General features: G+C 42.3%; 1 protein-coding gene across 2 annotated transcripts in view; it reads left to right on the top strand.

Moving 5' to 3' along the window:
* Positions 1–27,811, top strand: part of PLXNB2 (plexin B2) — a 262,361-nt gene that overhangs the window by 161,279 nt on the left and 73,271 nt on the right. For both annotated transcript variants that reach the window (XM_074827664.1, XM_074827665.1), the window contains exons 5-7: positions 19,658–20,768; positions 22,479–22,661; positions 25,350–25,472. In XM_074827664.1, the coding sequence (XP_074683765.1) occupies positions 19,658–20,768; positions 22,479–22,661; positions 25,350–25,472 (1,417 nt within the window). The remainder of the gene's footprint in view (positions 1–19,657; positions 20,769–22,478; positions 22,662–25,349; positions 25,473–27,811) is intronic.

Raw genomic sequence — 27,811 nt, forward strand, 5'->3', positions numbered from 1 at the left:
TGTTCTGAATCTCACTGGGGTCCCTGGGTCTTACCGCAATATAAAAATAGTGGTTGTCTGAAGCTGTGTAGCCCAGGGCTGGAGCAAAGACCAGCACCTGGCTGAAGCCAGGGCTGCAGGACAGGCATGGTGTGCTTGCAGCAGCTTCCATCTTCTCCCCCTCCAGCATGAGCTACAAAAATTAAAAATCTTACATATTTGTGTTCAGTGTACAAGGTGGAAGGTTGTTAGAGGGGGCAGATAGAGTTAAACCCTTGGAGGCAACTGGGAGACTGGAAGCATGGGGTCAGTGAGTGGTTTTTTGAATACTCAGGGGTGGGAAAGATGGGTGGAGTATCTGCACTGTGGGTCAGGGAGGCTATTGGAAACAAGGAAACATCATTCAAAATGTACCCCACCTGGATTCCTGTGTCCAGCTCTGGGGCCTCCAGTACAGAAAGACATGGACCTGCTAGAGCGGGTCCAGAGGAGGGCCACAAAAATGGTCAGAGGACTGGAACACCTCTCCTGTGGAGAGAGGCTGAGAGAGTTGGGCTGGTTCATCCTGGAGAAAGCTCCGGAGAGTCCTTATTGTGACCTGTCAGTATATAAAGGGGGGTTATAAGAAACACAGAGAAAGATTTTTTACAAAGGCCTGTAGTGACAGGACAAGGGGGAAATGGTTTTAAAGTGAAAAGGGGTAGATTTAGACTGGGCATATGAAGAAATTATTTTTCTGTGAGAGTGGTGAAGCACAGGAACAGGTTGCCCAGACAAGTTGTAGATGCTCCATCCCTGGAAGTGTTCATGGTCAGGTTGAATGAGGCTTTGAGCAACCTAATCTAGTGAAAGATGTTCCTGCCTGTGGCAAGGGGGCTGGACTAGATGATCTTTGAAGGTCCCTTCCAACCCAAACCAGTCTATGATTCTATAAAGCTGGCGTCCTGTCCAAATAAAGAAAATTAGAAGAGATTTTTAACTCCTGCAAGTTGAATATAAAAGTTTCAATGCAATTGGGCAGACTAAAAAAGCCTTTTGAAGAATGGTTTACCAGAGTAGGCTAAACTAATACTCAGACCTCCTTCAGACATGCCAGGAACAAAAAGCTCAGTGTAGGACCATGGTGGCTGGGATTTGGAAGGACACTTAGAGAGGATGAGCCCCTTACAAATATTTCATTCATTCTTGCTGCATCCAGTTCCCTCCGGAAGAGGTCAGAGAATTTTTGCAGTGAAGTCCTTTGGATGGGGGAGCGCTGGCACAGGCTTGAGAACCTGTCTTAGTGGGAAATGACCATGTGATAGATCTCATGTTTATACAGAAAAAAAGCTGAGTCTAAATACACAAAAAGGAAATGCCTTTGAGTATCAAGCTTCACTGAGAAGAGGTAAGATCTTTTTCTTCCTTCTGCTGTCACTGGGCTCTGACATCAAGGCTTTACCATGCAGGAATGTAGTTTTTCTAGTAATTGTCGTGGAGCCATTAGGAAGAGACTTATTTCTAACTTATCTCTCGCTATTATTCACTGTCCTCTTTCTTCTTACTCTTGTCTTCCATTTAAAAAAAAAAGCCCCTGTCAAATAAGTCAGGGATAGTGAAAAACAATTGAAATCCTTCGATAAGACATGGGATTTGACAGTTCCCCAGGATGAAAGGAAAAAAAAAAATTATGTGAAAGTATCAGCACAGTCCTGATTTCATATTTACCTCTTCTTGGTTCAAATGAATGCTGCCCAGGGAGGTGGTGGAGTCCCCATCCCTGCAGGTGTTTAAGAGTAGAGTTGACTCTGGGATCTGGTGTAGTTGGGAACTGTTAGGTTAATGGTTGGACTGGATGATCTTCAAGGTCTTTTCCAACCTAGATGATTCTGTGATTCTGTGAATAGGGTCCAGTTAAGATATAGTCGATTAGGGCTAAAAAGGTACGGGTTAGAATGCTGTTTATTTCCAAACATCTTTTTGAAGGAAGCAGTCTTGCCCAAGACCTCAGAACTGTTGCCTGCTCTGGTATGAAGGGAGCGCTATATGCTTGGATGTTTCATCACTGGTTGCAGTACAGTGCAAAGCTCTTGAAAGCTTCCAGTCATTAAACTTTGCTAAACAGCATAAAGTTTTTTTCAAAGAATGGTACTCCTGCTTCAGTGAGCTGCCCACCATCCAGCCCTAATAATAACCTTCTGCCTATCTAAATTACTCTGTTTATTTAATTGGACAGGTCGTATGTCAAAGGATGTTGTTGGGTAGAGTTGGCGGTGCTAAGACAATGGGTACTGTGTCATCCAACTCATTCAGGGCTGGGTGAAGCAATTCCTATGTGCAGATCGTAGTGATTTCGTGCAAATCACTCTGAAGCTTGCAAAGGACTTCATAAATCAAATAGCAGTTCCAGTAAGTTTAAACAAAGCATTATTAATAAAAGTGCTGATCCCTGTCAGGCTACCTAGACGACTGTGGGAGTTGTATTATGAACACTGTTATAGTACTCCAAAATGTATAAACGAGAGAGGCCTGGCTTGTAGTAGAAATGAAGTTTCTCCATATGCATCTACCACAGGTTTATGGCCATCCCATACTGATGCAGTGCTGGAGGGGATAAGGACCATTGATTCTTCTAGACAAAGGTGGTTGTCTCTTCTGAGTAGATTTTTTTTTTCCTGTCACACTGCTGCTTAAAGGCTAATACAAACCTTAATAAAATGTTACATCTGTGTCATCAGTAAGATACCAAGTGCACTTCCTCAGGCTCTGGTTAACTGTGCTTGCTGTGCGGGAGGGGTGGGGGATGTGACTGTCAGATTGAGACCCCCTGGTGTTTCAGGTGCCTGGTACAGTGAAATCAGCCATCTAACACAAAGTATGGCAGACTGCTTTGTCAGCGGTTCTTAGACTTCCTAGACTGGAAGGATATGAGAAAGACATTACAAGTTGAGGAACTTTTTCAAATAAGCAAACAGCCCTGCTGAGCAAAGCTATTTCGAGGGGGGAGATGTTTGTTTAATCACCTAATGGAGCTGCTGCATTTTTTCCAGATGTACTCAGATCAAGCAGTGGCCTCTCAAATCAGTGGTGTAGTTGTCTTGTTGATATCTTCTTTTCTTTTGTGTATGGAGGTAGGGATCCATCCCCCTCCCCTAGCTGTTCCTGTGGCAGTGAGCATGCTTCACTGGTGAGACTCAGCAAGGTGATTTTGCTTTGCTCTTTGAATTATAACCTTCTCAGTTTGAACTGCCTCTCTTGCTGAAGGCACTGGATGGTGGGAGTAGAGACAGTTTAAATCCATTGCCAGAAAGTGAGAGAGACTTCATTAATGTCTGGAGTATTTGAATCCCACCGGTGTTACTATCTTTAGCATCAGGGATCAATTATTTCAATGAAACAACAAATGCACCCAACACAGGCAATTCTTATCCCCATTCCACTTTGTAGGCAGTTTCCCTATAGCTGTGTCTTCTGGGTGGTTGTACTGGCAGGAGGGATGTCCCAGAGGTTGGCCAGTTTCTCAAGAGAGATAAAAAATAAATTACTTCTCACCATGTTCTCATTTCATTCTTTTCTACAAATCTTTATGCACTATTAACACTTTTACTTTTCAAAGGCTTGTCTGAATTCCCAAGTTGGTTTAATGTTGCTGAATGATTATATCAATTTAGCTGAATACTCTTATTTGACATAAGCCTAAGTATGTCTAAATAAATATTTATATTCAGTCTAAACAAATCTAAATGTTAAGTATTGACTTAAAAGTATTTAAGTGCCTTATTTCAAAACCTTATTTAAAAACCAAATGAGACAAGTATAGGTAAAGTTGAAACCTAAACAAGCGTGCTCATCTAACTGTACTTTTACAGCTTGCTAGATACCACACCATAGCAAAAACAGTAAATCTGCGAATGCTGGGGCTAAAAATGTGTTGTCTTTTTTTCTCTAAGGGCAGGTTAGTGCTTTCACTAAAATCAGTGGATGAGACTGTATGGGAATTTGTTAGCATTTTGATGACAGAGGGTGCTTTCAGACATCAAGTAGGCAGGGAGAGTAGGGTGGCTGGGCATATGCTGGGCAACATGGACTGATTTGCACAATAGTTTCCCTACTGCACAACTGTAGTTCTTTTTAAATGCATGGAAGTAGTGCTCTTGCTTACCATTTTTTAATGATCATGTATGGTTAGACCTGAGGCCTAAAGGCCATTGTTAAAAACCCTTGTTTTGCCTGCATAGGAATCCTGACCACCATGTTACTGTGAGGCAAATGTGGCAACGATGGAGACCAGAGCGAGTAGCAGAGTACTGGCTCCATTTTTCTCCCCATGAGGTAGCAGAGCTGGAGACATGGTGGTGAGCTTCAGGCCTTCCCTTAGTCACTGCAAGCAGGGACCACCCAAAGGGCAGTGGCAGTCCTTTATAGACACTCCAATTTGAAAACTAAGCTGAGAGACATGTTTCTGTCTGAAATGCATAAGAATTTTCTGCCTGAAGATGTTTGCCCAAAACTTTAAGGAAAGTTTAATACTGCAGCTAATTTTAACAATGTGCTGGAGCTGTCTTGGTGCTTGTTTTGGGGTTTTTTTTGAACCTTGCATGAGAGAAGTGCTGATTTTATGTAGTGTTTTTCACCCATGTGTCACAGATCCTTTGCAAAGGAATAAAACTACTGTACTCCAGTGTTGCAGCCTGGAGACTGAAGCACTGAAGCTTCAACTTGGTCACCCTCATGGTGGAGTAGCCTCCTTGCTTGAGCCCCTTGTCCAGTGTGGTTCCATCTTTTGGCACCAACCCTCTTCCATGCCATCTTTCTTTGAATCAATATTAGGAGTTCACTTGCCAGTCACATCAACTCTATCAAATTGCAGTGTACTCAGCCTGAATGAACTCCAGCTTTTTTATGGATGCTGATACAGAGCTAGTCCAGAGACAAAGCCTTGGTGAATTGCTGTTACTTGGATTCTCAGAGCAAGCTAACACAGATTTCAGAGATACTCAAAGAATGATCATCATCATCTCAGACATCCTTACTTTTCAGTACTTTAGTAACTAATTTCTGAATATCTCTGTTACAATTCATGCTTGCTTTTCTCCCATCAAACAAATGGAGAATAGTAAGTTTGAGTTTCCTACTGGCTTTTCTTTATGTCATCATTTAAGTCCTATAGAAAGGTAGTGAGAGAAATCTGTGCCCAGATACACATGTGCAACTCCTGCTGTTTTCTATGGGAGATGGTGAATAGTTATTTGATGGTAGATTGTATTAACAAAATCATTTGCAAAGCATCGAAGGATATACAAGTAATTTATGTCTCGGAGTGAAGCTTCCTCTGATGTGACTCCACAGGCTCTGTACATGGGCAGCAAAAACCTGTTGGAAATTTGTCTCCTGTTGAGGAATCAGTCATACTGTGATTTCTGGGTGTTGAAATGGGATTTCTGACCTCTGGGACTGGTTTCCACCTTTGTTTTGGAAGGGCAAACTCTTCCATGGGGTGGTTTCCAATGCTTCCAAGCCTTTCTGTGCCCAGCAGGTTCTAGCCTTGCATGTTTAACAAACCTCCATGGTTATCCTATTCTCATGAGCTCAATGGCAGGCATTTTAAAGCTTGGAGATATGTTTCTGATGGCAGTCATAAATGCACAAAATATTAGCATCTGAATGTCTTTAGAAATTCACATTCAAAACACTAGGCCGAAGGGTAGTAATTTTTAGTCTTGTGCTAGCACTCTGTCATGGCTACAGATTGCTGGTACATCACATCCAGGGCATGCAGCATGAATGGGCAAATATCTCTCTCCTGTGATGTAACTGATAATACTTTGCAAGCAGCATACATTTCCACTAATTGGATGCTATTACTACCTGATGCGTAGGTCATTGCTCCTAATTAATTAAGGGCCAAGAAAGTACTTGGTACTTTACAAGATGCAGATGAAGACAGATGTGTGCTTGTGAAATTAAAATGTACCAATTTGAGGGTTTTATATAAAACCAGATCAACTATACAAATCTGATATCTAGACAGATCCTAATAACCTCATGAAAATTAGAGAAATTAGATCAGCTTAAAGCTGATAAAATGTGATAGAAATGTTCAAAGTTGTCTGCAAAAATGCTTTCAGGCAAAAGGATTATCATGAAGCATATTTTTACAAGGATTAGGAGGAATATTTTACAGAATAAACTAGCCCATAAAATTACTCCTTTTTACTTGAGTCTGTAGAAGGACTTCTCTCATGAAATATGCAGCCTGAACAAAAACATGCCGTCTTCGGCTATTGCAATAATAGTTCGTTCTTCCCTTATGCACCATATGTAAAATCAGAAGTGCTCCTGAAACAACTGAGCTATGCATTCTGATTACTTGGAAATAAGACTATCGAAATAAATGCTTTAGAATACATATGTTAAACACTGTAATTCTGACTGTCCTGCAGTTGTTTGCAGGGAAATGCAGGTTCTGTTTTCAATTATGTCCTGCTTTGAGGCATATTTATTATTATCTGTACACATCAGCACTATAAACTTTATGTCTTAATGTACCCCTGTAAATTTTCAGCTTATTTGCTTTCAAACAGTTGAAAGTGTTTGTGCATGATGATCATGTTTGAAGACTTTCCTAGATCTCTGTTCTCCTGTAGAAAGTGTGCAGAGTGTGTTTGAATTTAGAGTTTATCTACTGTACAAAATTTCTGAATACATTGAGCAGCCACTGTAAATTCAAATTTTAAGTATATATTTAAATATATACACCAAAGTATCCCACGAACAAAACAAACATTGTAAAATATACTTGAATTAGACCTTTTAACCACATCAGTGGGTGTCGTAAAAGAAACAATTAGCCTAAGAGCTCAGAAGATGCATGATGAAAGCTGCCCAACAGAAGTCTTTGGAGGCTGCCTGAATAATTAGAGTTGTGGGATGAAACTGGTCAAGCAAGGAGGAGGATTTACACTGCTCTCTATTCACCTCGTATAATGTAGCTGGCCCTTACTGGCTCTACTGACTCATGTGTCCAAATACGCTTATCAGTGAGGAGAAAAATGTTCCCGCCATCTGCTGAGCAGCCTTGCAGTGGTCTCTCCATCCTACTACAAACATACAGAAGAAACTCGTCTTTTTACAACCAGAATTCAACTCCGCAGCAGCAGAGGCTACAACACTGGAGAGCAGGTGGCCTCAGTCTTGTCACTGGGACCATACCTGGCATTTTATGTCAGGTCTGTGGGAAGCCAGTAGTTTCGGTGGAGACCTCTTTTCCATTTATTAACACTGGCTGTTTCACAGGGCATACTTCTGCGTTTATTCAAACATTAAAACGAAATGGGGTCAGGAAATGGGGTTGCCATAGGCAGGACTGTGTGTGAGACAAATGCCGTGCCCAACTTATCCTGAGGCTCCTCTGGTAAGAAAGTAGTAAGAGTTTGCATGACTTTACTCTTTTGCATCTTCTGTCGTGTGTTTTTTCACAGGGTGCCTTGGCAGCGCTTATTTAAGCAATAGTTTAAAGATGCACTGTGCTGTCAGAAGCGTGAAAAATGCTGCTCCTTTATTTGAGCGTGGTTAGCCCAGCTCATCTATCAAGGACAGAGAGGGTTTAGAGTTACCAACTCTTAGGAAGAGTCAACTCTGAGGATTAGGAAACCAAAACCAGATGTTCTATTTACAGTGCAAACAGTGCTTCTTCCCCCCACTTTTTTTTCTTTAAAGATATGTTTCTGAGTTTTGCAGTTGTTTTAGGTTAAAATACTATTTGAGAATGGTTTGATTGCAAAATCAGCAGGCAGATAAATAAATCCCCCAAGCCGTGAGTTGTTAGTGGTAGCAGTGGAAGGGCTAGTCTGCTTGTCTGTTGCTGTTTACTTCTATGCATCTCAGATTGCATCCTCTGATCTTTAGGAGTACGACTTGTGGTTCTTGAAAGCCTTTGAGGAGATAGGATAAAATCATAAATCTGGTACCAGTAATTACAGGGACAAATTCTGAGACTTAGACCTATGATTTTTTTCAGGGCAGTGAGGAAAACACCATACATGCATGTGCACTTACTGGACAGCAGCATTTCCAAGTAAAAATTGCACCCTGCACAGGGGAGCCCTGTTCAATATTTAAAGGGGGCTAATAAGAAAGATGGAGAGAGGCTTTTTACGAGGGCCTGTAGTGACAGGACAAGGGCCAGTGGTTTTAAACTGAAAGAGGGTAGGTTTAGGTTGGACATAAGAAAGAAATTCTTTCTGATGAGGGTGGTGAGACACTGGAAGAGGTTGTCCAGAGCAGTTGTGGCGGCCCCATCACTGGAGGTGTTCAAGGTCAGATTAGATGGGGTGTTAAGCTACCTGATCCAGGGAAAGATGTCCCTGCCCATGGCAGGGGGATTGGACTAGATGATCTTCAAGGGTCCCTTCCAACCCAAACTGTTCTATGATTCTCTGCAAGTTTATGCATCACCTAAATCCCGCTAGAGCCCTCAGTGCAGGCCGTAAACAGTTCCTGGCCTAGCTGGCAGGTTGAGCTGGAGTGGGTCCTGAGCCCAACTATGCAAATTGGCTGGTTTTACTCACATCTGTCCCGCATGTGTTAGAGCCGCTCTGTGGAGATTGTATGGTTGTGTTCAGCATAACCAAGGACTTGCAGTTTTAAAGGAAGGACCTCTGTTTTGGAGGGATTAGGCAGGGACTGGTGTGAAATGGCCAGTAATATATTTTCATCACGCGTTGTATAATGCTCCTTTTTTGAAATAAAGTGCTCCTGGAGATTAAATTGTGTTGGACAGTTTTGAAGCTAGGAAAACACATTTTATGACTGTGTTATGCATCCATAAAAAGGGGATTTTATAATGCGTTTGCCAACAGGCCCTTAAATAGACAGGCAGAGGTAGGTGCTGCTGTCAGGTCCATGCAAATTACTGGTTAACTGGCTATATAAATTTGGAGTGAGATATAATGAATAGAAACATAGAAGAAGTGCACGCAGTGTCTGTCCGGGCAGATTGTATCAGCGCAAGCCAGCACTGCTCTGTTAGAGCCAGGGTCACTCCATTAATTTAGATCAGCCTCGTGTGTTTAGTTAAAAAAAAAAGAAAGACAAAACCAAAAACAACAAAAAAACACAGGAAAAGGTAAACACAAGTCAAAATGCTGCAATTCTGTTTTGTCTTTTCTTGCCTGTGGCAGCCGAGAGCCACAGTGGATAAATGAGTAAGTGCAATCAGATGCGACTTGGAAACACACAGCCTGTTCTGTATTTGTTTGCATCTCCGCTGCTTAACCCTTTATACTGTGTATCTTATTTATTTTAGCACTTGCAATTTCCTGCAAGTCCTCTTTCTTATGGATTCTATTTCACTCATCTCCCCACTACCTTAAAAACCTCTCCAAATATTTACCACATGCCCTTTCTTGCTACATTTCTCTTCTGCTTCCCCAAGCTGTTTCTGCCCTGTTGTCACGTGTCTCCCCATCTTTTCCTGGCTCCCTTCTCAGCTGCAGGAGTTATCTGGCTATAAGCAGAAGCAGTCCCCCACTTTGTTGTTTCTGCTGTGGTGCTTCACCTGCACCATATACCGCTACCTCTTCTTGGCTCCCTGCAGCAGGACACCTGTTCACCCAGCACCGTTTCTTTTGTGCATACGTTCCCTCCTCTTCCCCAAGCTGGAGTGAACACTGAGGATGTAAAATCAGCAGGTGCCATGAAGTTAAGTATGTCTCTGTATTTTTATTTTCTCTGAAAAAGCAGGAGGAAACAAAGAGGAGAAAAAAGCAGTCAAGAAAAAAGCAGTCAAGAAGCAAAAGAGGGGTTTTCAGATAAGGTTTGAATAGAGATAGGAAGTCAATGAGGCAGTATGTCTGAGCTCCCCACCGAGGTCTGAAAATCACCTGAAGTTCTTGTTCTTTTTGCCCCCCCTTTTTTTTTCTTCTACCTCCTGCTTTGTCATCAGAGATTTTCCACAAGAGTATTCAAGCTGTAGTAGCAGCAGCCATAGGAGAGGAAAACTTGGAGGCTGTGCCTGAGAAGAGAAGAAAAGAAGAAGGTGGGGGGAGGAGGAGCTGTAAGAAGATGTGAAAAGATGTGTAAGGCAGGAAAAATAAAAGAGCTTTTTAAAAACTGTCATGAACATTAATTTGAAGGGCAGACTCGAAAAAAACCCACCCTTTAATCTCAGAGCAATCAAAATGAGCAACACCACCATGGACAAAAAAAATCGTCCAAATGAAAGTTTAAAGAATTTCAAGAAAGACGAACCAGACAAACCCCTGCGATTTATCTCCAGCAGCAGAAGCCAGGAAAATTCTCCATTCCTCAGCTATGTGTTTCTTGGCTCCCAACATTCAGTAAACTTTCCGTTTCAAGAATTTTCCCCATCCTCCTCTGCCTCTCTCTGTGGCTTGCATTGTCAGCTGCCTAAGTACAATATATATCGTAGTACTCCATTTAGTGCAGTTGACAGCTTCCCATTTTCATAGAGCTTCTGTGCCACCTCACAGAAGTTCTGGATAAATCGCTGGCACAGCCAGATAACTACGTTAAAATGAAGAATGCAGGAATCTGTTAAACCCAAATGGGAAAACAAAATCAGGAGAAACAGAAGAATAAGACAGCATGATGGTGAGACAGGGAATTGCACAGCAAACACCACCAAGTGAGAGGTGGAATTAGAGGAAAAGGATTTTGTTGCATGGGGCTTCATGAATTACTTGTCATATTTGCATTTCATTGATTTATGAGTTAAAATTGATTTAACCCACTGATTTATGGGATAAATTTCATACAGCCTGATCATTATGGCTTATATATGATTCTTCTATTAGATCCTATAACATTAGAATGTAACAGGAAGAAAAAAATTAGTTCTGTCTCGTGCCAAAATGCCACTTAGCTTTCAAAGTCTGTGTGCTGTCCTGTGCAGCCATAATGCAGCAAGGAAATCCCTGGCTGTTTCCAGCTCTCCTTTCGCTACACTCAAGTCAGCAAGGGGTATGTGCAGGTTTGAACTGCCACCAAGCTGGCTGGCGCTGCTGCAAAAGGCTGCGGCTGCCTTGGATATCCGGAGTGTGGTTTAGTGCTTCTGTTTTGAGGAGGGTGAGATGGATCGTCTGCCTGTGACCTCTCAAGTCCCATTTGTGCAATTTGTAGGGAAAGTAAAGCTTCACACATGCTGGAAATATTGTCCTTTTGATCTGATTATTTTGTGTGTGTGTGATTAATGGTTAATTATGAGGGAGAACTGGTTCTGGCAAGGAAGGAGCCGGAATAGTTTTTGTTTGTTTCCACATGGTCATGCTCAGATTCCCCCACAATGGAAGAAAAATCCGCCTCCTTTCTTGTTTCTTCCAGGGGAAGTCCGAAACCAGTCCTTGAAGATGACCTTAGCACTGAAAACAAGCAATTCGTTGTTGTAGCATGGAGCTGGTGACACAGAGTCCTTTTACTATCAGTATAAATGCATTTTTTTCCTTGTGCTGTAATACCCTTATTAGCCAGCGAATTAAAGCTATCCTAACTCCCTGGGTTTCCTTCCCATGCTCCAGGCTCTCACATATTTTGCTGGTCCCCTGGCTAAAAGAAAACAAAAAAGTTTTTCTGAGTTGCAGAAGGGGTAAAATAACCCAGGACACACATGGAGCTGGCAGGCATGCATGGCGCATCCCCGCTTTCTGCTGGGCTTCTGTGGCCACCCTGCACAGTGGTTGCTACAGGGAGACATCCCCCCTCGAAGCTCGGGCAGCTCCGATGCTGCGGTGGGTGTTTACACTTGGGGCCAAATTAGATTTGGCCATTTGCAGGATCAGGTAACGTAAAAGTGTCTGTAAGCAACTTTGGGAGTGTCTGGAGGGGGCCTGTGGTCCAGTGCCGACTGCAGACTGATGCAGCTGGATGTTGGTCCATAGGGCATCACTGGGCTTAGCGCTCAGTGAAGTTGGGGGAAAAAAAAAAACCATAAATTTTTGTTAGGTAAGAGACCTCATGGTTTTAACAAACCCATGAAGCAGGTCAAATTGGGGATTCTGTGGGTTCAGATTCCTGCGGACTCAGCTGCTTGCTATTAAACACATCACTCGGCTGCTTTTCTTGCAGATCAGCTACATCTTTGTGTCACTGAGAGTGAGGCCTCATTAAAATGGGTGCTTCATTTCTACTGAGACATTGCGAAAAAGATGGAGGAATTAATGTAGAAGCCCAAACTGCAAGGAGGGTGTGGTCCAGGAGGGCAGGAACTCAGGCCTTTCTCGTGTAGCGTTTCTTCTTCCCTGTGTGTGCTCCTGCCTGCATCAGTGGGGCTGGATTGTGTATATGCAACCCTCCTGTTTGAGGTGATAATATGAGCACTTGTCTTCATGATAAAAATTACAATAATAAAAATTAGGATTTGAAGAGACCTTTCTGGCATAGGCTACCTGTGTCTCAGACTGGTTTATACTCCATAATTGCTGGTAGCTAATGCTGTGGAATGAGGTGTTTCCACAGCAGCTAATTTTATTGACTCTTTTTTAAGCTACTTGGCACTGTGAACTCTTGAAGATACTTTCATTTGAGAGAGTTTTTGTCTTGATTCCAAAGAGCATCAAAAAACCCACCCTTGGACTGTGGCAGAATCCATGGTATGAAAGATTTTCAAAATCAAAACTCTGCCAGGTCTGACTGTAATAAACCAGGGAATTCATTAGAGCTCAGCTTGGTGTAGCATGGCTCTGCCTCTAAGAGTGTATATAAATCTGTGAAGCGCTACTCTTCTTTTTTGTTTATCTGCTGATGTTGCAGAGACAGCACATTATTGGAAATTCTTGAGTGCGATCACAAAATATGTAACTATGCATTTTCTGAGTCTCATTACCTGTTCTTAATGCTCTTTTGAGTGACTCCTAGTTGAAAAATTAAGACTCACATTGCTTCCTCTTGCTCTGAATTTGGATCTGGATCAGAATGTTAAATACTTTGGAGTTCAGGTGTGCACAGATGAAAGGTTTTGATTCAGACCACTAACAGTGTTATTAATTTAGCTTTAAGCTAATGACATAATTATTAACATGCACTCTGAATTTGCTAGCTGTTTGCTTCACTTAAACTTTTGACTCAACCCTGCTGATTTTGCACCAAGTTCTTGAGAGTCCTTGGCATGGAGGTGCTGGGATGCTGGTGGATACAGGACCTACTGTGAAAAGCAGTTGTGCTCCTCAGCTGTTAATTCAATTGCAATGCCTGGAGAAACCTTTTTGGTTTGGGTCAGGAAAACATTTCTGTTTGGGTTGCTGGCCTGTTTGTATGTGACAATACTGTTTTACTGTAGTTGCCAGAGATATTAGACCTGGATGTCCCTTTTAGACCCCTGTTTAGGATGTCCCTGTTAGACCCCTGTTTAATCCTCTCCCTACCCCCTTGGAGATTGTAAGACACAAGGAGGGTTTGGTGATCTTTGATAAATGACTGGACACATTCCAAAACTCATCTTCTGCCTTTGTGGGAAGCTTGATGGGGATGACCTTATAAGTAAAGCTCAAGAAAAGTCCTTGAAATTCTCTTTCAGTGGCCTTGCTCATGCAACACTGCTTCATCTTTTCAAACATGTCCTTTTGCCCTTGAGGTCCCAGCTAGCCCGGCTGTGGGATGCCTCAGTGTCCAGTTGGGTTAATGGGCTCTCTCAGGGAGTGAGTTATCTGAGCTCATTTTGCTGCTGATACCTCAGATCTTCTGAAAGATGAGAGTCTCCAGAGTGATGTAAGGATCTTCTTGCCTATGCCCTTTTCCCAGGGAAATTATCCAGTGCACGCTCTCCTCTCCCAGCCACCACTGGCCTCTGCTGATGCTGCAGGCACGAGAGATAGATTTACTCCTCTTTGGGCCCTGGAACAGCTCATTCTTGACAGATGAAACCATGGTATAGGTGTATTGGGTTTGCATAGCAAGATTTTGGGGGGGGGGGCTCAGGGGTGGTGTCTGTGGGAAGCTGCTAAAAGCTTCCTCCATGTCCAACAGAGACAATGCCGGCTGGCTCCAAGACGGACCCGCCGCTGGCCAAGGCCAAGCCCATCAGCAACCATGGTAGTGCCTCTCTGGTAATATATTTAAGAAAGAGAAAAAGTTGCTGTGCAACAACAACTGCAGCTGGAAAGAGGAGTGTGAACGTGTGAGAGAAACAACTCTGCAGACACCCAGGTCAGTGAAGAAGGAGGGGGAGGAGGTGCTCCAGATGCCAGAGCAGAGATTCCCCTGCAGCCCATGGTGCAGCCCATGGTGAGGCAGCTGTGCCCCTGCAGCCCATGGAGGTCCATGGTGGAGCAGATCTCCACCTGCAGCCTGTGGAGGACCCCATGCCAGAGCAGGTGAATGTGCCCAAAGGAAGCTGTGACCCCATGGGAAGCCCATGCTGGAGCAGGCTCCTGGCAGGACTTGTGACCCCGCAGGGGACCCACACTGGAGCAGTTCATGAAAAACTGCAGCCTATAGGAAGGACTCACATTGGAGAAATTTGTGGAGGACTGTCTGCTGTGGGAGGGACCCCACACTGGAGCAGGGGAAGAGTGTGAAGAGGAAGGAGCTGCAGAGACAATATGTAATGAACTGACCGCAACCCCCATTCCCCATCCCCGTGTGCTGCTCGGGGGGAGGAGGTAGAGAAGTCAGGAGTGAAGTTTAGCCCAGGAAGAACAGAGGGGTGGGGGGAAGGTGTTTTAAGATCTGGTTTTATTTCTCATTACCCTACTCTCATTTGATTGGCAATAAATTAAATAACTTGCCTGAGACGTCTGTTTTGCCTGTGATGGTAATTAGTGAGTGATCTCTCCCTATCCTTATTTTGACCTACAAGCCTTTTGTCATATTTTTCTCCCCCTGGCCAGCTGAGGAGGGGGAAGTGATAAAGCGGCTTTGCTGGGCACCTGGCATCCAGCCAGGAACAACTCACTGCAGCTCATTCTTGCCAGATGAAACCATGGTATAGGAAGCCCTGGTTTTCAGTAATCTGAGTTTGTGGTTCCATGTGTCTTCCATTTGTTTTACCCAGGGATTGCAGAAAAACACCTGCAGAATGCACAGGGACTGAGGGTGTAAGAGTCATTAATTCCTTGGCAAATCTATAATTTCCAATCAGACCTTGTAAAAGAAGATCCATATCAATGTAACTATTACAAATATTAAAAAAAGAAACCTTATATTATTGAAAATTACTCAAAAAATTTAAGAAAAACAGTTGAGAATTTGCCTTGTGAAAGCAACCAGAACTTTTGTCTTCCACATCAGGAGCAGAATCAGTATTACAAGTATTTGTCCATTTTTTGCCACTTTTCCAGCAGTTTGACCAGATAGGATGGTTTGTCCCATATGAAGACACCCTATATCTTAGCAAATTGTGTTTTGAGGAGCAGTGAAGGAGAAGGAAAATTACTCCCTTTATGTTTGAACAATACAGACTATCACAACTTCTAAGGACATGGACATTGGTTTTTAATTCTTTGCAAAGTGACATCCCGCAGCTCACTGACCCACAGGTCCCATCTGCTAACAGCAAGCCATCACAACTAAAGGGATGGACACCCATCACAGCAATCGCTATTCTCAGAGATTATACTAAACCAATTTTGGACCTATGCCATAGTCTACAAAAGAAGTCTTTCTCTCTCCAAAGCATTTCCAGCATGTTGCCATGCTCTCAGGAAACGAGTTTGAATCCTGCAGAGTGTTTTTCCAGGTGATTCCTTCTCTGAACAAGCAACCTCCATTGTTCATGGGTTTTAGGAAATAGTAATAAAGGTTGTAGCTGGGGAGGAGAGTGTTCACATTTACCTACAGTTCTCACAGAAGTAGAATCTTTGAAATCCAAACTGAAAATCTGCTCATCCCCTGCCTTGCACACATTCTCCAGTTTCTGTTCTGAATTCCTTTGAGCTTAAAAATGAAAGCTGAATTCTTTTTGACTTGTGGAAAACCCATTGGAAGCTAGAAGTGAAGTTACTCAAAATGAGGGAGAAGAGAAATTTCATTCCTCTTTCCCCAAATATCTACGCCATTTGGGTGCATTCTTTGGATTTTTATCTTTTTTATGTTGCAAGTTTAGGGTCTTTTGAATCTTTTGGCATCTCCCTGATGAGGGGAGAGTTTGCAGGGAGAACCACAGTTCTCTGCACCACTTATTTTTAAAGCGTATCAGTATCTGCCTGTCTTGACAGAAGTGTTTGTCTCTAGACCCAGAATTTCAAGTAACAAAACGTTGGATTAGATGAGGTAACGGAGTTCAGTTCAGTATATATATATATATATATGGTTAGTGAAGAGCAACTCTGCAAAAACACCACAGAAGCTAAACTGGTGAGATTATTCCTTCACTTAAGACTTTTTTGTCCATCGTTTTTGGCAGTAACACTTGCTTTAGTTCTCAGTTATTCCAATTTCAGGCAAAATTTGGTATTCATTCACTTCAGCTGAAACGAATGTAAGAAATTAAGTGACATAAAGCTAAAGTTATATTAAAGGCTAAAGAAAAGTGTCTGGGGATGGCTGGAAAGTTGAAGGTTCCTGTATACAGGTACATCAGAGGATTGTGCAGTGAAGGAGGAAAACACCTACCACATCCATGTCAGCATGTTGCTAGTGCTAATTCTTAAGGGTAATAGCGTGAAGTCAATTTGAAACTCACTTTGTGCTTGTAGATTATAGGTGCTCTTTTTTTTCTGCATGCCTTTTGAAGAATTGACTGTTACTTAAGGTTATTGGTCTTGCTTGAGTAGAAAGACATAGTTATGGGTACTTAAATTAAAATTGATCTAGCAGTGGGGCAGAACTCTGGTAGCTGTGTCATTCCAACAAGGTGTCACTTCATGGTTCCTACCACATCAGCTAGTCATAGCAGGATTCCTCCAGCTACTACTTCCCAATTAAGATCAGGTGAGAATGAGCTGTGGTTGTAGTGCATTTAAATCTATTTTGTTTGCTTTTTTCCTTCCTTAAGCCTGGTATTTGAGAAGTGCATGGGAATTTAGTTCTGGGTCTTTTCCATAGCATATGTACAGAGAATGAAAAACTGTTACTTTGCTGAAGGTCTGAGATAATCTGATGGTATTTGGCATGAGACCGAGGTGGCAGGGAGTAAATTAAAAAAAAAAGAAAAAAAAAAAGGCAGAATTAATGTAGAGGCATGTAGTTCTGAATAACTGAGATTAAAAATTTAATAAGTAAACAAGGCAGAAAATGGTAGGGAGGAAGCATTACCTATTTTTGTACAGAGAGATTAATTACTCCCATAAGAGTCTGGTTTAGAGGTGCAAAATGTACTTTTTGTTAAGTCCTGGCTCTGGCATGAACCAGCAAGACTCTTTGTTCTGACCGTGCGATGAAGGCAGGTGTATTGCAAGTGCAGCCTCTGTGTCCCGAGTGCCACAAATGGACAAAACAGGTTTTTTAATCCACTGAAATAAATGGATGTGGAAGTTAACCAAGTACAGAAATTAAGGTGCAATAAATCACTTTCCATTCATTTGTGGCATATTTTATTTTATAAGTAGAGCTATTTATGGCTTTTTTTGACCGAGAGCAGAGATTATAATAATCTAATTACCTTGTGGGAAAAACAGGAACAAATGAATCTGAATTCTTCGGTGTTTCATCCTTGTGCGATAGATAGTAGAATGATAAAACTGTTATGAAACAACATTGCAGTAGTATGTCAAGCTGTTTTTTTATTTCATTGCAGATAACTGTGAGGAAGAACATTTGAAAGTAGATGACATGCATTATGACATATCATTTAGCCATGGAGATGTAAGCTGGGATCAAAGCTTGTTTGGAAAATTGAGGTCGTTGGGAGCAGGAAGAAGAGAGGAGCTTCTGACAAATAGTATCAGAATTCTTCTGGGTTCCTTAGAGCAGGTCTAAGATTGTTGTAGAGAGGCCCAACACTTCCATTACATTGCAAGGCATGTGCTGAAGTCCATGTGTCTGAAGAATGGGTTATAATTCTTAGCCTTTTCCTGGTCACTGTCATATGAGGTCAACCTATCATTAGAAAGTCAGGTTTGTGCTGTCGGTAATGTACTGTCTCTTCTTTGACCTCATTTTGCAGTTAGCTACTCAGTTTGGTACATGATAAAAGCTTTAGCAAAACAAGACTGAACTTAGCCTTTTATTTTGTCTTCATTACTATCCTGAGTTACATTTAGTAGGTTTTTGGTTTTTTAGAAGTTAGAATCACTCTGCTTTTAGAAAAGCTGTTCTCACCATCACACATGCATTTTCTCCATAGAGGATCAAAATGCAGTCAATGCTGGAGGGCAGTAGTTGTCTTTATTCATTGCTGCAATGCCAGGGTGGTTTAGGGAGCTGGCAGATGGCTTGCGCTCACAAAAAAAGTCCTTACCTCCCTGCTCAAACTTTTGCAGCCTGGTTGCTGACATTTAACCTTAGTTATCCAGTATAAATGATGATTCAGACAATTCTCTTTCACATCCCACCAGAGTCTATTGCTGCTGCCAAAACAGAAGTTATAGCTGACACAGGAGCATGGTTCCTTTATTATTATTTTTATTATTTTTCCCATTCCTCGTTTTGGCATTCTATGCTATTTACTTCCTCCTACAAGGCTTTTGCCTGTTGGATTATTTTGTTAAATGTTTCTCTTTTCTTTTGTGGGTTTTTATTATTTCCTTTCTATTCACAGTTCCAGGTATTTTCAGATTTAGCTTGAGATTCCCCATAAGTTTGCAGGTTCTTTCCTCATCAAACTATGGAGTCACATGGCTAACTTTGAAAATTAAAATACTGTGGATCAGATTTGTTTTTCAATATTTCCTCCAAACAGTATTTATCTTTTCCCCCTAACATCAGTGTGTTCGAGCATGCCAGCTTCTGTTTTCTGCTCTCAGAACTAAACACTTACAGAAAACATTGACAAAATGTTCTGTGCTTAGGAAGACAGTTGGGACTTCCCTCCTCATTTAACTCTTCAGGTTAAAATTAGACTCCTTCTTAAAAGTTTCAGAAGGTCTTTGTCTAATTCCAAACAGCCAGGTGATCTGCTTGGGAAGTAAAAATTCTGAAAAAAAACCCCAAGTAACAGAATCTTAATCCCTGATGTGATGTTCTTAAAACAGATTTGAAACTATTAAGTTGCAGTGCTCTAATGAATTGAAGTGTTGGACTGTAATGCATACCAGCAGTCAAAGGCGATGTCGCATATTAAGGGCTCTACCATCTTTCAGCTTTACATTGATGAAGGATTAGTGTAATGTCTTCTTAAAGACCATCAGCAGCCAGATCCAGACTTACTTGTAGTCAATGGAAGGTTGTTTTTCCTTTCTGGGGAACACAAATGTCTCAAACACTTTTATGTAAATTCTCCCCCTCTGTTAAAGAGGAGCCACCCGAAACACTGGGATCCTCCAACGTATTTTTAAAATCTCAACAATAAGTAATTCACACAGTATGAAGTTGTCTGGAGAAGCACTACCACTTCTTGTCACTCTATGTTGTTTCAAATTGTCTGTTGTTCTCATTGTGGTTTAGCACAGGATTGATTATCTAATTGGTTATATAATAATAATTTGGATCTGAGGCTTTCCATGATGTTCATGATGTCTACACATGTATAAAGATAAGTGTATTTGTGTCTGAAATAATGAAAGAAAAAAAACCTTCATGTTGCTGAATTTTGTGTAAATTTTATTTTTTAATATGTTTCATGTTCTTATTTTCTTTCCACCTTCAGGTATTACATAGAAATGGCTTTATGGATCTGGACACTGAGCATTTTGAGCTGTTTTTGTATCACCTTGTGCAGAAATGAGGAACTGAAATTTTTTCAGAGTGCTACAGAGCTAAATCATCTAACAGTGGATAATGACACTGGGATAATCTATTTGGGAGTGGTAAATGCTCTGTATCAGCTTACAGCAAACCTGGATGTAATAAGGTCTGTAGAAACAGGTCCAAGAAAGGACAACAAAAAGTGCACACCTCCCATTGATGAAAACCAATGTAAAGAGGCAGTACTGACTGACAATTACAACAAATTATTGTTGCTGAACAAGGTGGATAAAACAATTGTGGTGTGTGGAAGCCTTTTTAAGGGAATCTGTGCCATCAGAGATCTAGGAAACATTAGCAATCAGAAGTATTATGTAGACAGTAGTGGAGAAAAGTCCTTTGTAGCAAGCAACGATGAGAATGTATCAACTGTGGGATTGATCACTTCCTTGAATAACGACCGAGTGCTGTTTGTTGGGAAAGGGAACGGACCAAATGATAATGGGATAATAATCAGCACTCGGCAGCTCTACGATAGAGATGGGAAAGACATTTTTGAAATGTATACAGACTCGGCAGCTGTTAAGTCAGCTTATCACTCATCAAGCACGCAACAATTTGTGGCAGTCTTTGAGGATAAAAATTATGTTTATTTTATTTTTAATCAGCAAGAGAAACAGCCCGTCAATAACCGCACACTGATTGCACGTCTGTGCAAAGATGATGCCCATTATTATTCCTACTTTGAAATGGACTTGGGTTGCAAAGATGATGATGGTGCCTATGACCACTGTCATTCTGCTTACGTCACTACCCCAGGAGAGGAGCTGGCTGAGAGCATGGCTCAGCAGAGACAAACTACGGATGCTGTCTCAGATGACAAAGTTCTTCTTGCCCTCTTCAGCAAAGTAAACAAAGATAACGGCTCTCTAAAATCTGCCATGTGTGTGTTTTCCTTGCGGCACATCAATGAAAAGATGGAAAAAAACCGAAACGACTGCTACACTAAAAAGAATACCAGCTCATTTTACAAACTTTTTGCAGCAGAAAACCCGTGTGCATCACATGGACTGGTAATATCAGTATCAGTTTTAGAATCTGTGTTAGAATTAGTGGAATATATACAACTGCATGTTTTGGGGTGGCTTTGAGCTAAACTATAGTGAGATCAGATGACTGAAAACTCAATAGCTGGATTCACTATAGAAATGGAATGTGGTTGGGGGGGTTGTGGAACACATCAAGCAAGAAGTGGCAAGATAGTAATAATTTTGAGTCTTTTAAAAAAGATTTGATGTCTTCTGAAAGATGAATATTGGTTTCATAAATGCATTTCTTTTAAAGGGTTCCTTCTGGTATGGAAATTACTGAGTCAAATGCAGTGATTTGTTACGCCCATGATCAGCTTCCAGATAATGACTATAGACAATTCTGGTCTCAGACAACATATTTATAATGTTTTTAAATGGTATTAAGAATCTTGTAGGTGATATCTGGAGTTTGGTGTTGTTTCTCACTTGGATTTGAATTTTCAGATAGCTGGAAATACACAGGTTTCTTATATTCAGGTGCTGTTCATATTTTGCTCTGGCTCAAAACACTTCCATAGCATGATGGCCATCTTCTTTTTATGGTTTGTCATTACCTTGGCTATAAGTTTTTTGGAAGTCACTGTTACACCCCTCCAGATACTGTTCTTCAATTTATGACTACATCTCTGAGAGGCAGTTTTCAGCATCTCTTTTGACTTTATGATGTTTTTGCCCACACCACCCTATTCTCAAGCCCTACTTGTGCATTCCATTCATTACTGCAGCCAACCCTAAACTGGGTTGAGGAATTGAATCATCTTAAAAATAGCTCAGACAGTTTTTAGGAAGATGTCTTAATTCCCCAACCTTGCATAGCTTGGGGTACACACTTGCATAGCAGCTGTTTGAGCACAGCTTGAGAAGTGGTGTGCTACAGTCCAGGGGTAGGAGTGAACGGCTGAAAAGATGGGACATGGGAATACCTTATGTTGGTATTGACCCATAATCCTTCATCGCATGAAACCACAGCCCTCTCCCACACAGTAGGTCACTAGCACTGGTAAGAAGGCAAAAGCACTTTTTGCTTCCAAACACCAATATTACTTACTGCAGTACCCTGCATCTGAGGTGAGCATCAAACATAAAAGTCATGAATGTGACAAGTGGAGCAGCCGTGGCTTCCGGCAAAAAGGAGGTGTGGATTTCAGATCAGAAAGACAGTCTCGTTACCAAATATAGCAGGAAAGGCAAGGTGTGAATGAACTTCCTTCTGGTGGCACTCCCTGCAGCTCAGCATTAAAGTGTAGTGAAGAGGGAATGTGTTGAAGTTGACGAGATGGTTGCCAGTGGGTTGCTTTTCTATGGATAGCAGCAAATTAAGAAACAAAACAGCATTAAAAAAACAGTCTTCAACACAAAATTGGTCAACCCAGTCTATTTGACATGTTGATTTTAATTAAACAAACTGGTTACTTTTTAAACTGTGCTGCTATAATGAAATAGAAACAAAAAATTTTCTCTCCCCACGTCTCCTGGAAAGTGAAAGCATTGAAGCAGTTTGCAATTAGCAGGCTGTTTTATGATTGGTGCCTGTTGGCTGGGGGGAAATGGCCAGACAATCCATTTCTGTCTTTCTACTCTTGTATGTCTGAGGGGTATTATACTGTCTGGTAATAGGGTTGCACTTCATTCTTAGCTAGGAATTAGTGATCTGAATGTTTAACATCGCTCTGTATTGCTATCCCTTATTAGAATGCAAGCAAAAATTTCCCCTGTGGCTCTGAACACTTACCGTACCTTTTGGGAAGTAAGAATGGTGTTATAGAGAAGCCGGTACTGCAAAAAGAAGGGATGAATCTCACGGCTGTCACTGTGGCTGTGGAGAATGGGCATACCGTGGCCTTTCTGGGAACGTCGGATGGTAAAATTCTTAAGGTAACAAACTGGACTTAAAAGACTGGAAGCTGTTTAAAAGGTTGCGAACTGTAATGATAGAATACTTCTGCTCTAAAAGTAAATGGGATTTATAAGATCGCATACCAAGAGCAAATTCTCTTGGAGCTTGGTATTTTTAATTTCAAAGAAAAACCACATTATTTCTGATGTACCTCAGCTATCCAATACACAGATTGAATTAGCATTGCCTGAATGACACTTTTCCTGAAGGATTAGATACCTACTGAGAGCCCTATATAAACAGCCTTAGGTAATCTAGCAGCTGCTCTAGCCTTATCTCTATTCAAGCCCATACTAATTTAAGAACAGCTTTTATTTCGTAATCATTCTGGCCATTAAGTGAATAGAGATGGCAATACAAAGCCCATGCTGGAGCTCTAGTAAATTCTGACTGTGTGTTGTGGGGCTCAAGGGTTCACATTTGCGGTGTTAAAATGTCAAGAATGCAGTGCTGAAGACCTTCTTTTGCTTGAAGGAGTGATGGCCATGTGCTACTACATGGTTTGAAATTTGAAGCTGAAACTGTTGGTAACCATAAGGGAAGACAACAAATTTGAACACCTTCAGGTGCAAAGGCTCTTAGTTGAGAATTTTAATTTTACAGTGCTAAAATAAATCAGTATTTACAAAAAATATACAAATATTAGCTATTGTGAGCAGTGAGCAATTTCTTTTCATGACTTCTGTGCTTTGCTTCCTGCTTTTGATGCCATATACTTCAAATTGAAATGTTTTCCCTAATGTGAATTTGGGAACTTGAGTAAACACAGGATTTTCACTACATAAATCATAGAATCGTTTAGGTTGCAAAAGACCTTTAAGATCATCGCATCCAACCATAAACCTGACACTGCCATGTCCCACCAAACCATGTCCCTAAGTACCCCATCTACACATCTGTTAAATACCTCCAGGGATGGAGACTCAGCCACTTCCCTGGGCAGCCTGTTCCAATGCTTGACAACCCTTTCAGTGAAGAAATTTTTCCTAACATCCAATCTAAACTTCCCTGGCACAAGTTGAGAGCGTTTCCTCTTGTCCTATCACTTATTACTTGGGAGGGAAAAGAGACTGACACCCACCTCACTACAGCCTCCTTTCAGGTACTTGTAGAGGACGATGAGGTCTCCTCTCAGCCTCCTTTTCTCCAGACTAAACAACCGCAGTTCCCTCAGCTGCTCCTCATTTGATTTGTTCTCTAAATCCTTCGTTGCCCTTCTTTGGACATGCTCTGACACCTCAGTATCTTTCTTGCAGTGAGAGGCCCCAAACTGAACCCAGTGTTCAAGGTGCGGCCTCACCAGTGCTGAGTACAGGAGGACGATCACTTCTCTGGTCTAGCTGGCCACACTATTTCTGATACAAGCCAGGATGCTGTTGGCTTCTTGGCCACCTGGGCACACTACCGGCTTGTATTCAGCCAGCTTGTGACCAACACCCACAGGTCCTTTTCTGCCAGGCAGCTTTCCAGCCACTCTTCCCCAAGCCTGTAGAGTTGCATGGGGTTGTTGTGACCCAAGTGCAGGACCTGGCACTCAGCCTTGTTAAACCTCATACAGTTGGCCTCAGCCCATCAATCCAGCCTGTCCAGATCCCTCTGTGGAACTTTCCTATCCTCAGGCACATAAACCCTCCTGCCCAACTTGGTGTCACCTGCAGACTTACTGAGCGTGCACTCAATCCCCTTGTCCAGATCATTGATAAAGATACTAAACAGGACTCGCCCCAATACTGAGCCCTGGGGAACACCACTTGCGGCGGGCCACCAGCTGGATTTAATTCCATTCACCACCGCTCTTTGGGCCCGGACATCCAGCCAGTTTTTTACCCAGCAAAGATTACGCCCGTCCATGCCACGAGCACCAGTTTCTCCAGGAGAATTCTGTGAGAAATGGTGACAAAGGCTTTACTAAAGTCTAGGCAGACAATATCCACAGCCTTTCCCCCATCCACTAAGTGGGTCACTTTGTCACAGAAGGAGACCAGGTTAGTCAAGCAGAATCTACCTTTCATAAACCCATGCTGACTGGGCCTGATCACCTGGTTGTCCTGCACATGCCTTGTGATGGCATTCAGGATTATCTGCTCCATAACCTCCCTGGCACTGAGGTCAGACTGACAGGCCTGTAGTTCCCTGGATCTTCCTTCCTGCCCTGCTTGTAGATGGGCATCACATTTGCTAACCTCCAGTCAACTGGGACCTCCCTGGTTAGCCAGGACTGCTGATAGATGATTGAAAGTGGCTTGATGAACACTTCTGCCAGCTGCCTCAGTACCCTTGGGTGAATGCCATCTGGTCCTATAGACTTGTGTATGTCTTAAGTGGTGTAGCAGGTCACCAACCATTTCCCCTTGGATTATGGGGGGTTCATTCAGCTCTCTGTCACTGTCTTCCAGCTCAGGGTGCTGGGTACCCTAACAACAACTGGTCTTACTATTGAAGACTGAGGTAAAGAGGGGATTAAGTACCTCAGCCTTTTCCGCATCCTTTGTCACTATGTTTCCCCTCCACATCCAATAAAGGACGGAGATTCTCCTTAGCCCTCCTTTTGTTGTTAATGTATTTATAGATACATTTTTTATTTTCTTTTATGGCAATAGCCAGATACAATGATATTTGGGTTAAAAAAAGCAACATTAACCACCTTTCTTTTTTCCATGAAATAGGTGTTCCTGTCATCCACTGCAACTGAGTACAGCTCTCTTACTATTGAACAAAACAAACCCATAAAGAATGACCTGGTCCTTGACCAAACCCAAGAAAATCTATACGTGATGACCACAGACAAGGTAACATGTCCTGCTTGGGACCAGGTCCACTTTCACATTCTCTGCAACTTTAGCTGAGATCCTGGAGGTCACCCCATTTGCTGGGTCTCCCCCAGTCTGTGTGTATGAGGACCTTTCTCAAGTCTGAGCAGATGGACTTGACTGTTGTGACTCAGAGAACTGTTATATCCTTGATGCTTAGCAATTGGGAATGGGAAGTGAGTTCACCTCTAAAGCTCTCTTATGAGGTCTGTGAGAAGGATGAAGTTGAGATATTTGGCACCAGCACGCCACAGGGTCAGGAAGCCCTGGTGCTCAGTGTGGTGTCCGTGGGGTAGATGGTCTAGCTGCGATCAGTCCTTTTCAAGAGTACTTCAGGATTTAGGATGCAAGCAGCTGACATAATAGCATTTACATATCTGTAAAGCTGCCAGGAGTTTTCCAGGGTCTTGCTGTCAAAAACTAAGAAGGAATGGAGAGAATTATAACTTTGAGAAACACTTTTGTTCAGGCTAGAACCAAGCAAGTGCAGCAGGAAAGGTCAGACTTTGCTATGAAAGGCACAGGCAGTCTCTTCTAGGTTCCCCTCTCTGTGCTGGCAGGTGAGGCACAATGGAGGTTTGTAAAGAAAGGAAGAAAAAAAAGCAAGTAGGAGACAAGAGGGATGCCAGATTTCTCCTTCACCTCCAGCTGTAACCCTCTTCTGACACTTCTCTTTGTGGTGGCTGGAGCTGCCAGCCTCAAATGCATGGTTCAGCAGCTCTCCAGGACAGGGTGGGTGGTAGGCTGTGGCCATGCAGCAGTGACAGTGGCACAGAATGGAACATGGGAAATGCTCTGGCAGCAGTAACATGGGGAGAATGAGTCAGGATGTGAAAGGAGAGTATTTGGGGAAAACAGTGCGAGAAGAATGTTCTCTGTTTTATAGAAGGATTAATATAAATTTCTGCTGTGGGAATGTTATATTCTAGCTGAAGGTTTTCAGGCTAGAAGCCATGTTGGAAAAAGTGCCAGATAAGCAATTGATGAAGCATTTAATAATATGACAGTGTGTGAGGGAGATTACTTCGGGGTTATTTTGAAGTAGTTGATACTTCTCATTTGGCTTCCGTTCAGATTTGGAACAGAACTCCAAACTTCAATGTTGTCCACAAATGCCTGGGTGGCGTGGCACCCCATTTGACAAGCTGGCACATTGCTTAAAAGCCCCCAGGTCCCCACCAGGTTATGGCGCGAGCAGCTGAGCAGTGTAAGGGATGGCAGCAACCTTGAAGGAAGACAAATTTTCCGATGACAGTCTGCTTGAACTCATAGTAAATTCTACAGTTCTCCAGGAAGGCCACGGACAAATTTTTTCAGAGAAAATTTGCAAAAAAATAATTCCATGTCTACAAAATGTTTACATTTAGAAAGCAGGAAATTTCTGCCAAAGAAAGGCTTTCAGTTTAATCTTTTCCAAGTAGCTCTCATAGACATTGCAGTTTCTGAATAACGCGAATAATAGTTTTCTTTTACAAAACCTGTTCAGCTTAAATATGAATAACTAAAGTTGAGAGCTCTGTAATGGCATTACATTACTGTCATCTCTAGGAGTTAATTACAATGAGCAGTCCCACCCACTTTTAGAAGCAGATAGACAGGAGGAGAATGGAGGCCTTTGGAGCTGGGAGAAACAAAGCGATGTGAGCAAGGGGAGAAGAATAAATGCTGAAGCGTGCACTTCTGGGTTAAGCACAGCTGGGAGTTGTGGGAATAGAGATATCAGAACCCTGCCCTGGGAGTTAAAATGGTTTAGAGTTGTTTAAAATAAGGTAAACAATAAAGGGCAGGCTAGCTTTGCTGATAAACGTGCTTACTGCTAAGCCACCTGACAGATGCAGCCTGTCTCAACATTTGGAAATGAATTGCTTGGGCTCCATAAGCATTTGAACAAAGCAAAAGTGAAGATGTGGTGGGTGATAACTTGAAGCAGCCTTTAAAAAGAAATCAGATCAAGCAAAATACAGGGAAGAATGATACAGAGTTTAAGAGCCACAGTAAGAAATAAGCTCTTGCTTTCCTGTTTCACTTCTCTCCCTTCTCCTCTCAGCTTCTGCTGCTGTGTCAATAGCAGTGGGTGGCTTGGAGCAAATGCTTTCAAAAGTCAGACCCCTCCTCCCCGCTCTGCTCCCAGAGCTTGGGCAGAGAGCAGGAGAAACCCCTTGCAGCTTCTTTGAGGACTTGGAAAGGAGTGTACCACCCTGCAGTGCTCCTGCTGGTTCATTACAAGTGAACATCACTGGTAGGATCCCAAATTCCTTATGGTACATACCATACTGGGAGGAGAGCAGAAGCCTGTGGCGGTCACTTAGGACAGTCAC

This window comes from Strix aluco, chromosome 5 (genome assembly GCF_031877795.1).
Source record: "Strix aluco isolate bStrAlu1 chromosome 5, bStrAlu1.hap1, whole genome shotgun sequence".
NCBI lineage: Eukaryota > Metazoa > Chordata > Aves > Strigiformes > Strigidae > Strix > Strix aluco.